A 17116-nucleotide genomic window follows, 5' to 3' on the forward strand; every position below is an offset into this window, starting at 1 on the left:
GTGTCCACTTTCCATTAGAAGGTTTAGTAGCGCTACAAACACTTCCTTGTCAAGCTAAGTGGAGAACTTTTCTATGTCTGTTATACATATGCAATCTCGCCTTCATTCAGATTCACCTCCTGCTAAAAGCGGCCCATTACACAACTGAAAACATGAGACTTTTGGCACCAAAAAACAAGAGGGAACCTGACACTGTCGCTTAATGGTTAGGGCAGTAAGCCAGAGCAGAGGACACCTGGGATCCTTCCTGCTCCTCAGCGATGTAGGTTAGTCTATACATTACTGTAATCTTAGAGCAGTAGCCTTTTTCACAGCAGAAGAGATGCACTGGCACATTACAGTAAACAAACATCAGAGATTTAAGACATGCAAAACACATATTTGCTTTCCTTATATACTCCTTTTGTCACTTAGTATAAAACACCTAAGAGAACAGGATTTCCAAGTTTAAAAAACACCCAACCCCCCATCATTCCAAAGTTAAGGCAAAAACATGAACCAACATAAGAACATAGCAGAGTTGAAACCACCAAAAAGAAGACAGAGGACTGCTAAAAAACTTTCTCTCCAAATACTTCTGGGGCATTTTTCTTCTTTTAGTCTTTTTCCTCTAACTCAGGATGCAGGATCAATGGCCATAGCCAGCTAATAACCATGTTTTTCCCCTTAGGGGAATAATAAAGTTACAACTGTCAGCAAGAGGCTGTCAGCAAAATATTCTCAGGCTCCGTATGGAAATGGAGGCATATAATGCACAATATATTTACAACTTGTATATGAAAAGTAGGACAAATGCTAGAGGTACTGTCAATTAACTCTTGCACAGGTTGCAGTCTAGTCATAGAGCAGGAAATAAGCTGTATCATGCCTGGCTTGGAAAGCACAGACATATTTGAGCTGACCAAACACTCAGCCAAGTAAAGCTTTTAAACAGCTGCGGTTTCAACTACTCCTGCGTTCTCCCCTTTCATCTCAATCATTTGCTGCACTTCCCTCTTCTAGAGGTCATCACACCGACATCAAAAGCTTGTGGAAGGGAACCCATGGCCACGTGTCAGTCTCTGGCACAAATCTAGCTCAAATCCATTTTCAGTGGCAACTGATACCCAGACAGCAGGCTCCATGCAGGAGCAACCAAGATGCAGAAACAACTTCAGCTCAACTGTGCCACAGGGCATTAACATCTTATGTTAACACACCGAAACCTGCATTTTCATCTTCAACTACTACAGCAGAGTCTGCCAGAGAAGGAGGATTTTACACATGGTGATTATTAGAGGAGAGTATCAGTCTACCAGGGTGCGTAGCAGTTGCTGCTCTGGAGGACCCTGGAATGCGCTGCGCTGGCAAACCCTAGGTGAGAAGTAAAGCAGCCCAGCAAACACAGAGCACAGCTCATCCCCAGTGTGCCATCCAGACAGGAAGTCTGACCAAGACAGCCACCTTGGGAAGGAGGAACCACCTCTACACATTTCTCTAAGATAAAAGTCCACTTCTGAATTGCAAAAGGATCCTAATGAACCCAGACCTGAGGGATCATGGGAAAACAAACTGACTTTATGCACTTTGGATCCTCTCTCTCACCTCTGGAACCTCATCAGAGGAAGTCAAGTAAGGAATATGTATCGAAGTCAAGGTATAATCCTGCTTTGGTTAAAATTTTTCTTTAAACCTTTTCTTTTCAACCTTTTATTTCCAAGTTTTACAGCACAAAAGCAGAACCTGAGAATCTTAATGTTTGCAATGTAAATCTTTCTTATACTTTACTGTAAGTATTCTGTTATTGCTGAACAAGGTGAACTAGGCCTATGCTGCTTTCACTGAAACAGTATAAAAAGAAGCAAACATTTTTTCAACCTAGAACTGAATGCTATACTGGCCTCAACAGTAATTGTGAATTATAGAATTCCCCCAGAAAGCTTGATCATTTCTGGCTAAGGGTACAATTTGTCTCCCAATGCATCAGTATAACTGTAGCACCACCTAAACAAGGTCACTGAAATAATCTATGTTAAATAAGTATGTACTTAAAAGTAAAATTTACTTGTTAATTAATACATTTTACATACATATATATATATACACATATGTAGGTGAGTAAACTTTTTGTTCTTTTCCCCAACATATCCTTCTAAAGCATCCAGTCTTGCAAAACAAGCAAGTGGCTTTGGGGTCAGGGTCTTACTGCAGTGTTGGGGTGGATGTGTTTGGTTTGTTAGTTACAAAATCTTACACAAGACTAGAGATATAGTTTCAATTCAGAGACTTACCAAGAGGCGCTTTGAGAAACCTGCGCTCAATTCCTTGTTCTATCTGAAGCAATGCAGACGCCAAGTAGTGAACCACATTACTGACTGGCTGAGGAGTACTTGTGCTGGTTGATGCAGCACTTGGAGCTTCGGTTTTTAACCCAACAAGTCTAGAAGAGAAATGTATTAAATTATCTTTGAAGTATCTAAACAGCAGAGATACTTGCAATATACGTATCTACACAAGCTTCTTATTTAAACTTCACATACATGCATGGATAACAGACACGAACAGATACTACACAGGTGTGATTAGCTATCCTAGTGCTTACATTTGCTCAGCTAGCCTAGTTAATCTAGATAAATCATCTTTAAGTAACAGTTATACAAATTCCAAGAAATGTGGATGACGAATTTCAAAACAATTAAGATTTCCAGGAAATCTGATGTGACATCCATTAGCTAGTTTATGACCAATTTCTGTGAATAATATAGTCCCAATAGTTCTTCAGTGAAAACACTTCCAGTGGTGAAGTGTAGCTTTGTAGAACACGTCTACCTGCAGAAGTTCAACTACACAGATCCCTACAACTCAAAAGATTTTTGGAGAGAAAAAAAAAGTAATTTTTAAATGTAAATCAAGGATTGTTAACTTGTACATTCTCATCCTTGGAGGATATTAATAAAATACTAACTTTTGTGTAAGGGTGGTTAAAAAGCCTCCCAAAAAATTAAAAAAAAACCCTAAAAATCCCCTGAAACCAATCAAACAAACCCCACAAACCACCAAAGAGCTGGTTTTCCAATAAAACAGGACCGAGAGACTAAGTAATAATTTCTAATTGTAGTTAATCTTTCTGAACCACAAACATTAAGTAACGAGAGCAGCTCACACTACTGAAAATAAAATTCCATTTCTACTTGGGATTTATAAAAAATTAACTAATTAAGACTGTCTAGATTCTGCTTTATTCTCGTGAATAAGCAATGCTTTTGGTTGTCCCTGTTCTTTTTTCACACTTAAAAGCTGTTCATTATATTTTGCAGTCACACACATCTTGATAGCCTGAAAGCAAACAGAAAGAAAGCTACTGAGTTATTTACATTTCACTAGTCAAACTCCAAGGTCTTAACGAGATGTCACTCGCTCTGAGGTGGATAAAAAGCCCCACATCAAAAGCAATCTGTCACATGATTTCAGAATCCTATAGTCTGATTTAATATGCAAGACTTTATTAGAGTAGACTTTATTCAGAAATTCTGATGGAGTCAGTATCTAATGGAAAAAAAATGAAGCTACAAAGTTCTGCAGTTGAATTGAGAGTTGGCAATGGAACAAGTACCCAGTGTTAAGTGGAAACAGATAAATTTCAGCTTCTTAGTTAAAACAGTGGAATACTTCTATATTCTGGTTTTCAGGAACCAAATGTCTGTAAATCGTATGATTAATACATAGAATGACCCCATCCATTTTCCATGCAACTAGGGAACTCTGATTCAAAGGACAGTCTTACAGGAAAATTCTAATTCACAGTGATGAATGGGAATCGAAATAAAATGAGAAAAAAACTTGAAGAACTTTCAATTCCTAACATCCAACACAGCATTCATTAGTCCACTCAGAAATATAGCTTTTCTAACAGAAAGCATCACAAAATACATAAGGCAAACAGTATGTTAGTACCATGATTGTCTCAAATGAATCTTTTTTCCTGAAGTATTTCAAAATTCACACCCTATCAAGACATACAATTTTATATGCATTAACTATATTAAGGTAGAATATATTTTGAGAAGTATGCAACTTCTGAGAATTAAGAATTCAGAAATCTTCACCATTTCTGTGATTTCTGAAGTTTGATTTACAACAAGAACTGCTCTCAAGAGAGCCACATCTGTCTCAAATGTTGAAAAACCAAACAAAACACCACAAAACACTTTACAGCGACAACAGTGTAGGATTTGAGATTTCCTTCCTTTTACTATGTTGCAGCTTGCTCCACAGAAGTATTATCATTGCTGAAGTTGTAAGATCACATCTCCATTTTGCTGCTATGCTTAAAGTTAATCTAGACCATGACCTGTTGCCCTGGTGGCTCTTACTGAGACTCAGAAGGTACACTGGCCAGTTCAACCAGAGATTTGTTACTATTACCATTTTTACTTTTCAACACTCCTACTCTTTTCAGAAATTGAAGTGTTTTGGTTTTGTTGTTTTGTTTTGTGGTTTTTGTGTCATCTTGGAGGTTTTTTTGTGTGAGGATTTTTTGGTTTGGGGTTCTTTTTGGGGGGGAGGTTCTTCTGGAAAATAAATCATCAACAGCCAGTTAAATGTTCCCCTGCATTTATAATTACTTCAAAATGAATCCACATGTTCCTTCTTTGATGATTAATGTTTACTTTGAGCAGTGTAGTATCTGAATACTGAAAGAGGTAAATATTGGTGCCTTAGTCTTACATGGTAATAGAACAGCATTTAGAGACTACAAACCGAAGTAAAATCTCACGTTTTAAGATTTACAGTCTTAAAAATCACCATGTAGAAGAATTTGAGGCTAAAAACAATATGAAGGTCAAAAAGCCTCCAGGCAAATGAAACCGTAGCACTGCCATAAAACTCAGAGAGAAGAACCATTATTAAAACTATAGCTCTTACCTATCTTTGACAATAAATTTATCTTGATCATCAGTTTCCATTTCTTCAGACTCTTCATTCACAGTTTTAATAATACCATTTTCTTTGTTTTCATCATTCAGAAACTCATATCGCCCATGTTCTAAGGCTGCTCTCCAAGCCTGTCTGTCTGTAACCTGAAGCAAACATACAAATTTGAGGTTTCTAAAGAATCAAAGGATACAAACTTTTAGTACCCATTACTGTCTACATTTAATTTAATTACGCTTTTAGTAAAACCACTGCATGCAAGAGTTCTCATTTAAGTTACAGACTTGATGGCACCACTACGTTCCTACATTCTACCATTTACAAATACCTTAATAGCCCCCAATGTTCCTTGGTAGATCCTGTCTTCAATGTCCAAAAGAAAGTCCCTAAGTCTCAGTTCAAGCTGCTTCTCTGCAGATAGGTGAGATCCATCATGGACATTCTGCATCCTTCCCCGTCCTATAGGAGGTCTGACGTCACTTTGAGGTTTTTCTGCAAGAACAGTAAGTAATTTGGTATTAGTAGATCTTGCTCCTTTAAAGCAGCTGTTGGCAGAGGGAACAACAGTACAAGACAGAACTAGCTGAATACATGGGTTCAAAATTCCCTTCTTGCAGCTAGCTGCCAACCAACATCTGTGCCAACTAAGGTATCTGATCCAACCAAGCAGGGTAATGATGACCAATAGATGGCCAAGAGATGACTGGCATCCACTCAGAACAACACATGAGAGAAATCCTTGCTAATTTAAAAGGAGTCCTTTTGTCTTAAAATTCTTTCTTAAGTAGTAGATAAGGAACACCAAGCTTGCTCTAAGTGCAAGGAGAAAAAAAGAGAAAATAAAGTCACATTTCTATTACTTGATTGGTTTTACTTTACAAGAGAACTCTTCAACTGTTGTTCCTGCACGTTTCTTTTATCACAGAAACACTTAAAATAAGCAAGCATGTGCAACTGAAAACCACAAAACCTAACAGAACAAGACAAGATAAAATCTCTTCTAAAAACCTAACCTTAAAACAATGCAAGAAGATAAGATGATACAGGCACAGACAAGACTGACTGTGTCCTCTAATTAAAGACAGGAGAAAAAGAGCAAGGCAACATGAAAATTTATGAAAACAAGGTGAGAGCTGATGATAATGGGCTGTCAAGTAAAAACCTACTCCCAAGAGAACTCGAAGTTCATGCAAAAACTCAAAGGCCACCAGAGAGAGCTGAAAGTCTGCCCAAATCCTAAATTAGTGCTTGCAAGTCTTGCATAGGTGGTGAACATTTTTGTTTACAGGATTTACATTAAAACCTTTGAGTGCAGTGATAAGAAGGTACATGCAGCAATTTAAGAGGTATTTAATAAATACAATAAATAAAGCTGTTGCTAAGAAAGCACAGGATGCATTTCTAAGGTGCTCTCAATTGCTGAAAAAATTCCCTGTAACTGAAAGTAATCATGCAAATACCCTCAAAATGTAGACTAGCAACTCTAATGCCTGGATGCGGGAAACGTCCTTTTTGGTTTAAAAGCAAAGAAGAAAAGCAGTATTTTTTCTTGAGCAGAACTAGAAAAGCAGCAACTGCTTTTCAAATAATTGACATGGAAAAGTTAGTGGATACTGCAATAAAATCAAGTAATAGCACATACCAATTTTATTTCCAAGCTCTTTCGAGCAGGAACTGGAAAAGGCAGAAGCACAGCCTACAGTAGAGGAGAATCCCTCTTGTCCTGCAAGTCATTTGAGTGAAGGCAATAGGGCATCATCTGGAGTCCACAGCAGAAAAGCTCCCAACCAAGTGCATCTACACACTGCTATTTATCCCTGCTTATCACACAGTGGTGTGGCACCACTGGTATTGGACTACTGCATTCGAATTTTCTTGATCTCTATTAAAGTGAAGTTCAAAGCTGCCTCCTTTTTTAATGAAAGTCAATATTATTCTACAGTTCTAACATTGAAAGAGAAGAAAAATCTGTGACTGTGGACATCAAGTTGCCTCAGAGAAGAAAGCAACACACAAATACAGAAAAAAGGTGCAGCAATTAAGAAAATAAGGAACCAGACATACAAACTCAACCATATCAGAAGATGGAGTTTTTCTCAAAAAAAAAAAAAAAACCCAATATGGAGAAAAGGCCTCAAAATGAAGTTTAATTACTATGCAAAGACTCTGTCTTGTGTAGTTTCCACCAAAAGAAATGTTAGATCAGTTATAAATTTAGCAGTATCTGATGTGCTCACAGCGTGTCCTAGCATACGCACTCCAAGAAAACAGAATTTGTGTCTGCTGTGAATACTTCTCCCTCGCCCCATATCCTCAAGGTAATTTGTCATACTTAAAAACAAAATGCAATTTCTTAAACATTACCCTAAGGAGTATCACTTTGGTAACACTGCCTACCCACCAAGACCACATAAGCAAGCCAGCTGTAAGCCTGTATGTGCAGAATTTTATCAGTGATTGGAGCCAATGCCTTGCCAATAAATGGCAAAATACTTGGCAAGGAGAAAAAGGAAAAATCTCTAAATCCTAGGTCTACGATGGTTTTCAGTACACTCCTATGTTTAAAAACCCATAAAAACATCTGCTATCCTGCTGTTTCCTTCTGTACTGAGTGTCTGCCAAAGGAAGAAAAGAGAAAAAATCCCAGAAAAGAGTAATGTCACAAAATGCCACTGCACTGATGTTAATCCATGTAACAACCAACACAGCTACATGGCTTTTTAGCACATATTAACTCTTATTCCCCAGTTGATTTTTTCTAAAGCTAAAATTACTTCCTAAAGTCATCGGTTTAAAAGCCAATCCCAGTTTACTAAGCAGTAAGATCACAGAAAAATTATTATTTTTTTTTAACATGAAACACCATAAAATACCACAAAGGTCTGTCAAGCGGGAAGAGGAAAAAAAGGAAGGAAGGAAAAAAACCAAATGTGTTTTCCATTGAGTAAAAAAATGCTTAAGAATAATTCTTAGATCTTAGAAATTACAGTTAAATTAGAACTAGAGGTTTCTATAATATTTATAGAAGTCTTATCCGTAGAAGCAAATTAAGACCAAGAACTTTTCATTTACCTGGAATATGGAATTTCTCCACAGGAAAGCTGTTTAGTTGTTCATATATTCTACTTTTCTCTTGTAAAAGAGTTTCTTTTAAGGCACTCTCCCTATGTCCTCGGGAATTGAGAGCCTCTAGAAGTTGGTCCAGTTGTTCCCGAGAACTGTAAAAGCACCAACGGTTTGGTTTGTATACTGGCCTTGGCACCTCTACGACAACACTGGTGTGTGAATCTTGGTCAATATTGGAGGTAGATTCAGAGGATTTCAAAGACTCTCCAGTTTTACTGAATACCTGAGGTTCATTTGTGCAAGACTGTCCACTACTCTGAAAGGAAGAGGTCTGAGGCAACAACATGTCTTCTGTGAGACCAGAATAGTCCTCCTCTACAAACAATCCAGGAACAGAGGGGAAAATCCAGTAGCGTCGGTACAGACGGTCACGACCCAACGGGGTGATATTTGTGCAGGCTGTTGCACTCTGAATCTTTTCTAACAGTTCCTTCTCTTTCTTTTGTTGTTCCTGTTTTAAAGCTTCTTCATCTTCAGCAGTAAGAGGTTCGCTCTTTTCACGAGTGGCCTCTTCTTGTCTTGTAAATTCTTTATACTCATTTTGCCCTCTCCTTCCTAAAGTTAAAAGAAGTAGTATGATAGCAATTAATTTAATATTTTTTTAAACCAAAAACTCAGCTAAAGGGCAGGTTTTAGTTTTGACCTTTTCTGGTTATCCAAACTTACGCTGTCAAAGACCATCAGCTCAGTCAAGAGACAATACTGGTTTTATTAAAGAAAAAGTCAAGTGATTAACCCCCATTCCCTTGAAGAATGGGCAGCCACTTTAAATACACCTTCACTTTGCAGAAACTAGACTAAGTGTCCTTTACTGACACTCTCATCTTCAATATCATACAAAAAGAAGCAAAATTTTAAGAAGGCAATAATTCATCACAGAAACATCTTATAAGGATAAAGTAAAATTCTAGCAATTCCACTACTGAATACAAACTATGATTCAGACTTTATTTATCATACTCAAAATTATGATCTTAAACCCCCAAAGGTCTCAAGAAAGAGCAGAATCCCTACATAGCAGCTTTTATGGAAAACTCAGGTATCTTACTTGTTCACTTTAATTTTTAAATGTATTCACTTATATATTATTTCCCCCCCTCAATTTGTACCAGCTGAAAACATTTCAGTTCACATCTTTAGTTTACCAAAGTGTTAAGTCCTGGTAGACATCTAGACCAGTATGTCTCATAATTTATGCATGCAACCTGAAAGGTGCTGTCAACACTCAAGTTCTACATGTTTCCAGAGTGACCTTCAGTTCCCTAGTTGTAGGAATGAAATAATAACACCTGCTTGCCATCCAATCACAATGTCTCAAACATGGGTATTTGAGAGACGTGAAATTCTGTTTAGGATCTCATTGCTTTGCCATGACAAAACTGTAACAGACATGTAAATCTGTATTACTGAATGATTCAGAATTTCCATCCTAGGTACTGTTAGGAACTGTACAAATTCGCAACTTAAGTCCACAATCATTCAGGACTCTCACTGCCGCAGAGACCAGCACAAAGCCTTCCCAGCAGAAAGACTCAGATGAGCTAGCAGCCCAAAGCCATCAACAATTCATCCTGCAACATTTACTGCACTGCAGTTCCTACTAGCACACTGCTGAGGAAATTAAATCTAGGCCTAAGTCTGGTTTTATTCTTGTATAGGAGGCATGCTGCTTCATTAACAAAGGCAAACTACACCCAAATGCTTGGTCTAATGTTTTCTTTTGAAATACCAGTTGGTTTTGCAGTTTACTAAAAAAAAAAAAAAAAATATTAAAAAATCAAACCCACACCATCTCCTATTAGATGAAACTCCTACAACTCTCTCTATGAGGGTAAGTACTTGTAATGGGTTGTTAGACAACATCATAACATTTTTTAGACAAAGGAGGAATCCACACAGCACTTAAGGAAGACAAGAAGAAACGGAAGTGTGAAACAACATACAGCTGACCATAGGAACTACACCAGGCTGGCTCCATGTCCTTAATAGCCCATCATGATCATGTTTGAGTGTGGTTTTTCTCCTTAAAATAAAATTACAGCAAAGATACAATTGATACTTCTACTATAAAACACAAGAGCTTGCCAGGTGCATGCATGCAGGTGCACAGGTACACAAACAAATTCACTATTGCATTACCTCTCCGTCGTTTTTTGTTTGGTCCCAGCTCTTCTTCATCCTCTGTGACCGTGTCCATGTCTTGCTCTTTACGCTCCATCTCTTTGCTCTCTGTACTAGTATCGAGGTCTTCCCGTTCCTCCTCCCTGACACAGTAAAATAAACAAAAGGTTACTAACTTACCAACCAGGCAATATAAGCTGAATATAAAAAATAAAATATGGCACCTTTGACACGAACAGTACTTTCATCTCCCAAGTACTTAACTAGTAAAATACCTGTAATGCTCTTACAAAATAAACTGTAAATCACAGACTATATTAAATCCCAAAAGAAACCCATTGAACTGTAAATGTGAAGTTCTATACTAAGGACTAAAACCTGCTCTTTGGTACTCACACTTTCGTTTGAAGAGTATTATTATTATCAGATCATTTTTAGAGACATCTTAGTGTAGTTCTATTGCTGTAGATTTTTTTCACGTCTAAGAAAAGCTTCCTTCCAAAAATGTATATATCGTTCTGTAAAATGCTTGTTACACATTTTTGCCTCATCTAACAAACATAATTAATACCCTACCGAAACACAGGCAGTTTTTACAAGGTAACTTTTTTACCAATTCCACACCACTATGAAGAAAAATAAAGTGAACATTAAGGACAATATACTTAAAATATACCTTTGTATATGATCAGGTCAATGACACTACACATTTGAGGTCTGGCCACAAAGCTGAAAAGTGCTATATGATATACATCACAGTAAATACTATGTACCATACCCAACAGATACTTCTACAGCAGGAATTCTTTGCTCCTCTTCCTTCAGCTTTTCTTGTTTCTCTTTCATTTTTAACTCTTGTTCTTTTAACCTTTCTTCTCTTTTCTTACGTATCCTATTAGGAAGAAGGATATAGAAAACCAATTGCAATTAATCTACTATCTGGTCTGTCCACATCTTTTTTATACAAAAATAGCAGCAACATGGGAAAACACAACATTTAGCACAACGAGGTTTCACTCCTGTCTACTGTCTCAGGAAATCAGCATAGAACAGAAACGTTACTACTGTTTCTCATATGCCTTCTGCAACTGAAGGATTAATCCCATTTGCAGCACCAAAATTTAATTTTCCACATCCTAGTTCTACCTTGCTGCTGCCGCCTCTCGTTCTTTGCGATGCTGTTCTGCCTTTAATTCCCGGAACTCCTGTTTTGCTTGTCGTAACACATCAACAGAGTCCTCAATGAAGTCTCGAGTGGAGACGAGAGTCAGGAGTTTCCCACAGAGAGCATGAAGGATCTTCATCTTTTCTCCTAATAAAATTTGGACCAATGTTTATATTTCATTATGCAATTGATAATAAGCCTAACACTTACAGACTCCAAACTGGATTTGTTCTCACCTAAGAACAAGTGAACAAGTGTTTGTAGTACACTAAGTGCACTTGCAGAGACATTTCCTGAAAGCAGATCTGCTTTGCTTGGAGACACAAGCCTTTCTTTTTAAATTTATTAACTTTTACCACCAAAAGAAGTAGTAACATGCAGTATTATCTTCAAAATAGAGATAAAGGAACAGTAGACAGAAATTTTTCTCCATTTCCAAATAATGAACAAAAGACGCAAATATAAACAGGGGAAAAAAAAGCAAGTGCTGAATCAAACACTCTAGTGCTTCTCCCAGAGAGATCCCCTTATGCAAATAACACTAACATTTTTAAAGGGGAATGAAAGAAAAGCTACTCAGAAGTAATGAGCCTGCTTAGCTCTGCAATCTCTGATGTGGTGGGATGTGTTTGTGGGGACTGAAGCATAGGGGGTGAGTGTTGGTCTACATACGGTCCCCAGAGGTCCTTTCCAAACCCAATTTTTCTATGATGGCAGTAAATTTTGACCATTATTGGTCTGAAGCAGTTGCAAAATCAATCACTTATTGAGCAATCTAATAATCTCTAACATGTATTATCTTTTATTACCTGGCAACAAATCATATACTGAGGTACTTGAAAGTTTCTTCAAGAGACCAGGATTACTTAATCTCAGCTCCATGCAAGCATCATCAGTAGTATCAAACCCTCCTCGTTTCTGGTAACGGTATTTTGCATTGGCTGATGTTATATCAGCACCTGATGCTAGAATGTGAAGTCTGAGAATCTCAGAAAGAGTGCAGCTATCAAGATCCAAGTTTTTCAAATTGCAGCCTACAGTTGAGAAGAATGAACAGTTATTTTATATAGACATTTAAATGTACATAAATATAAAAATTGTTCTTTAAAATACAGAGCAAAATTACAACAGTAACAAAACGAGAAGTGAAACCCACACATACCCTGATGTAACTGGGGCCATGCAGCTGCCAAAGTTGCAACTGCAGACAGTGCAGATTTTGTGGGGTCTGCATCTTCATCCAAAGCCTCTGTTAAATCTTTAAGGAAATAAACACTTTATTCTAGTGCAAATTAAAACTTGTACTGTGGAGGGGAGGAAAGGAAGCTGTGCTTTGAGAGTTGCAGACAAAGCAAAAAGAGGGATGATATTTACAGATGCATCAATGTATTCAAAATTCAGTTCAACATCCAAACAAAAATTTACAGATCTTTAAAGGCAACTAAAAAAATCCAGCTAAGAGCTAAGGACATGCACCACATGCTGTATATAGGGAGAACACCATACAAGCTGTTAAAGCAACCACAACACACAAAACATGCACAATGGCAACATAAAAGGCAGCAAGAACAAATCCAGGAACACGCTTGAAAGCGCAGACAAGTAGCAATGCAAGAACACCTGTATTTCCTTTCCTCAAATGAACTGTTTTCCTTATAATAATTTTGTTTTTGGGAAGCATAACTCAAACCAATCATGTATTTTGATAGTGGCTATCACCATTCACTTTATACTTCCTATATGTAACTCCGATACAGCCTGTTCTGCACAAACACAATTACTAAGCCATTACATATAAATCGCATTTCACCAAATCAAGCACCTGCACTTAATGCATCAGACATAAGCAAACTGACAAGGAAAGCTGGGAAGTGAAAGGGAGAAACAGCAAATTCCTGTTTCTTAAACAAAGGTTTCCTCAGCACTTACAGGTATTTCTCCAGAGGGTTGGCAGAGTATTTTCAGCACTGTGTGCTGTTTCAACAATTTCACTTTGTTCAAATTCAAATCATTAAGCCGTTAAAGCCACCAGGTCAAAATAAAAACCACAAATACAAACTATACAAACAATACATAGAATACAAATCCACAACAGTCCTATACACAATGATTAACGTTTGAAAACTGTCACCCAGACACTGCAAAATGAATCTCTGCACCTCCTCTCTCACTTTAAATATATAACACACTTTGAGAAAGTACTGTACACCCCAAACCACATATCCGTGGTGTTCCCTGTTGCAGAAGCTCTGCCTGTACAGGATTTAACTGAGCAAACATGCTGACTACTGCTATTTTGGTTAGCCAGCATTACAAAGCCAAGACTATATAACTCCTTTACGGGAAAGAAGATGTCTAAAGAGTGACAAGAAATGAAAGTTCTGAGGCAAGTAAAACATAAGAAATGAAGTGCCTTACCCACAACTCTGCTAAACTAAAACAAAATGGCAGACTTTTGCAATTGTCAACCCCATGATGTCAAATTAAAACATGAAAGTTACATTATGTTTTTTCTAATCAGCCATACGAAAAAATATAGAATCTAATCAACTATTCTATGATTACCTGATACGGAATCCTTGCTTGTATTGCCAAGGCAGTACTCTCAGTAGTTAACAAATACAGTTTAATTACTAAATTCAACAGTAATTAATCTAAACTTATTAACACTGTCTCAAATCTGTAACTTTATTTAATGAACAAGAGCAGCCTCTGTTATTGAAGACAGTGCCCATGCTTTACATAATTTATAGACTGGATATAAATCTTAAGCATGAAAATAAACAAGCTTCAAGGGAGGAATTATAAGAACCTTCACGTAACTCACACATCTGGCTTGCAGGGGCATCACAGAATTCACTTGACCTCAAACAGGGAGTGCTCTTATGTACCTACCTCTAATGAAATAAAGGCTAGTAGGATGGGTCAAAGGTTCTCCTTTAGTCAGCAAATTTGGCAGTCCATAAACACAGGACTATAAATTTGCAGCAAAGCCTGCACTTCCTTCTGATCAGTGGTTAGTATATACCGAGTGCTTCTGAAAATGGGGGCAACATCAGCTTTAGAGCAAAGACCAAAGTCAGAGTGACTGTGAGACTGAAAGAACACACATGGCAGTATCCAGGAGCTGTGGATGCATACCTTCAAGTCTTGAAGGATAACGAATATTCAATTTTCCGTAACAGTCATGCTGGGGAGTTTTAGTTTTTAATCTAGGTAAAGACTTCTTTATAGACACAGATACCTTTGAGAAGACTTAGAAAAATGAATTGTTTCCTGACCCTCAGGAGAAATATGCAAAAGTGCTGGAGGAAGAGAAGGAAGGTAAAGATGCTTTCTGCACCTCTGATACACAAGCAATGCTGTTAAGAGCTTATTATGCTTGGCTGGATACAATCATAGTAACAATGAGCTTCCTTTTTCTCTATTCCCCCCAGACCCTGCAGTCCAAGCCCAGTTTAAGGCTTTAATTTCAGATAAAAGAGAAAAAACAAGCCCATTTACATACAATATCCATGCATAATAAGACAAGGTTAAACAAAGGAATGCCATAAATCATGCAGCTTAAAGTTAATTCCAGTGCAATTTCAGCTTTTCAGCAGTAAAATTAAAGATCTGACCTTTGGTCTCAGCATCAGCTATTTGATCTTTGGCCACTTCCTCTTCCTCTTCGGCCATTGCCTGAAAGATGGCAGTCAGGAAGAAAAACAGCAATTCACATAGTGGGCCTTCAGTGTCATTTCCTACAAGAGCTTCCTCTAAAACCTCTGTGAATAAAGTTTAAGAAGCGTCACTTTTGCCGCAAAGTTGGAAAAAAAATTATGTACTGAAGAATGAAAACATTTTTTTCCTTCAGGTATGATAATTAAATTATGTTTCCATAATTTATTGCATATATTCCCAGGGTGATGGTGTCAGAAACAGTCCTGACTAAACATTGTTTTCTTGATTTGTAATTCCAAGAAAAAAGTACAAGTAGATATTTTGATAAGCAGAATAACAACTTGTACACCAAAATTAATTTTGATTTTACAAGTCCTTTGGAGTTGACCATGAACTGAAAACTGGATTGATATGCATGAGTTAGTACTGACAGATGAAAGCCACATAGAAAATTAGGAGAGGTACTTGTGTGCACTTAAAATGTTTGGTTGTTTGGTAGAAGGGAAACTGCCAAAGTGGGGCACCTTGCCACATAAAGCACAACTTGCCTAAAGTCACTCCTTCAGGAAATTCGTCTTGAAGATCAAAAAGTTCCCCGAAAGCATGTAAAAACTCCAAAACCATCAGAGCATCACCAAAGATCTCAGGAGGAAGTCTTGTCTTCACTGGCACTGGAATGGGAAGTTCCTGCAAACCAAATGGGACCACTCAATACAGTATTTGGTTTGTGCAAAGTACACAAGTGATTAAAACCAAAGAGTGTATTACTCTAAGGAATGTATTTGTTGAGTTTCTCTACGTTTTACTAAAGAGTCCCACAGGACACATGATCAGTTATCATGGTAACACTGGTGATAGTACTAACTTTGGAAACGGAAGAGCATGCAACTTGAATGTAAAATTTTTGAGGAAGAAGTTAACTCATGTCTATGAAGTTAATCCCACTACAAGTTAAGAACATTGGCTGTCAAGATTTTTCCTTTATACCTGTATTATTCCACAAGAGTTCTGAATGCCAGTTTCCTGAACTGTCTGGACAAGCAAAGTCTCTTAGAAGTTACTTACACGTTCACATAAAACAAGCCCTACTAATACTAGGATATGCAAGATTATGTCCAACAGCTGTATGTTCTGATAGTGGTTTTCTGCATTTGTAAAGCTCTTATGGTAGCTGAAAACATATTAAAGAGAGCTGATGTAACCACATAACAAGACAACAGAGACACCACCTCCAAATCACAGATGATAGTGTCTAAAACCACTTGATTTTGAAATTACTATCTTCAAGATTTGTCTTCACTTACTATTTCTTAGCACACATAGCTGAACAATTTCCAGAACGATGTCTCCTTTCCACAAATGTGGTAGTTCACTAATATTAAGGAGAAGAAAGCCAAATACTATGCTTCAGAAGAATACGGTATTTCATGTATTTCCTAAGGGAATCTTTTCAAAAGCAGTTCCCACCTAAACTCATCTTTATTTATATTCTTGTCAATTCACAGAATCACAAAAGAACAGATTATTTTGAGTTGGAAGGGAACCACGAGGATCTTTGATTCCGACTCCTGGCTCTGCACAGGACCATCCATGTAAAGAATCACACCCTGTGCCTGACAGCATTGTCCAAATGGTTCTTGAACTCCGTCTGGCTTGGTGCTGTGACAACTTCCCTTGGAAGCCTGTTCCAGTGCCCAATCATCCTCTGGGTGAAGAAGCTTTTTCTAATATCCAGCCTAAACCCCCCCGGCACAACTTCAGGCCATTCCCTCGCATCCTGTCACTGGGCACCAAAGAGAAGAGATCAGTACCTGCCGTTCCTCTTCTCACAAGGATGTTGTAGACTGTGATGAGGTGTCCCCTCAGCCTCCTCCAGGCTGAACAGACCAAGCTACTCCTCATATGGCTTCCTCTCCAGCCCCTTTACCATTCTTTTTTCTCTCCAATGCACACTCTCTAATAGCTTAATGTCTTTCTTATATTGCAGTGCCCGAAAACTCACACAGTACTCCAGGTGAGGCTGCACCAGCAGAGCAGAGCAGCAGTCTCACTCTAGTGATGACACTGCTTTTCCACCCCTCCTTTTCTTTCCAGTAGAAATACAGCAGCACTGTTTTCACAGTTGGC

At 37.8% G+C, this 17116-nt stretch overlaps 1 protein-coding gene across 2 annotated transcripts in view; it reads right to left on the reverse strand.

Moving 5' to 3' along the window:
- BAZ1A (bromodomain adjacent to zinc finger domain 1A) overlaps positions 1–17116 on the reverse strand; it is a 65508-nt gene that overhangs the window by 12203 nt on the left and 36189 nt on the right. Inside the window, exons 11-21 of one of the 2 annotated variants that reach the window (XM_066188417.1) lie at positions 15538–15676; positions 14947–15093; positions 12489–12584; positions 12136–12360; positions 11308–11473; positions 10940–11053; positions 10180–10304; positions 7987–8595; positions 5243–5406; positions 4906–5060; positions 2271–2419 (exon numbers count right to left, since the gene is read on the reverse strand). In XM_066188417.1, the coding sequence (XP_066044514.1) occupies positions 2271–2419; positions 4906–5060; positions 5243–5406; positions 7987–8595; positions 10180–10304; positions 10940–11053; positions 11308–11473; positions 12136–12360; positions 12489–12584; positions 14947–15093; positions 15538–15676 (2089 nt within the window). The remainder of the gene's footprint in view (positions 1–2270; positions 2420–4905; positions 5061–5242; positions 5407–7986; positions 8596–10179; positions 10305–10939; positions 11054–11307; positions 11474–12135; positions 12361–12488; positions 12585–14946; positions 15094–15537; positions 15677–17116) is intronic. The other variant, XM_066188418.1, reaches the window with a different exon arrangement.

This window comes from Chamaea fasciata, unplaced genomic scaffold, assembly GCF_029207755.1.
Source record: "Chamaea fasciata isolate MVZ Bird 193981 ecotype frontalis unplaced genomic scaffold, bChaFas1.0.hap1 SCAF_7, whole genome shotgun sequence".
Lineage (NCBI taxonomy): Eukaryota > Metazoa > Chordata > Aves > Passeriformes > Sylviidae > Chamaea > Chamaea fasciata.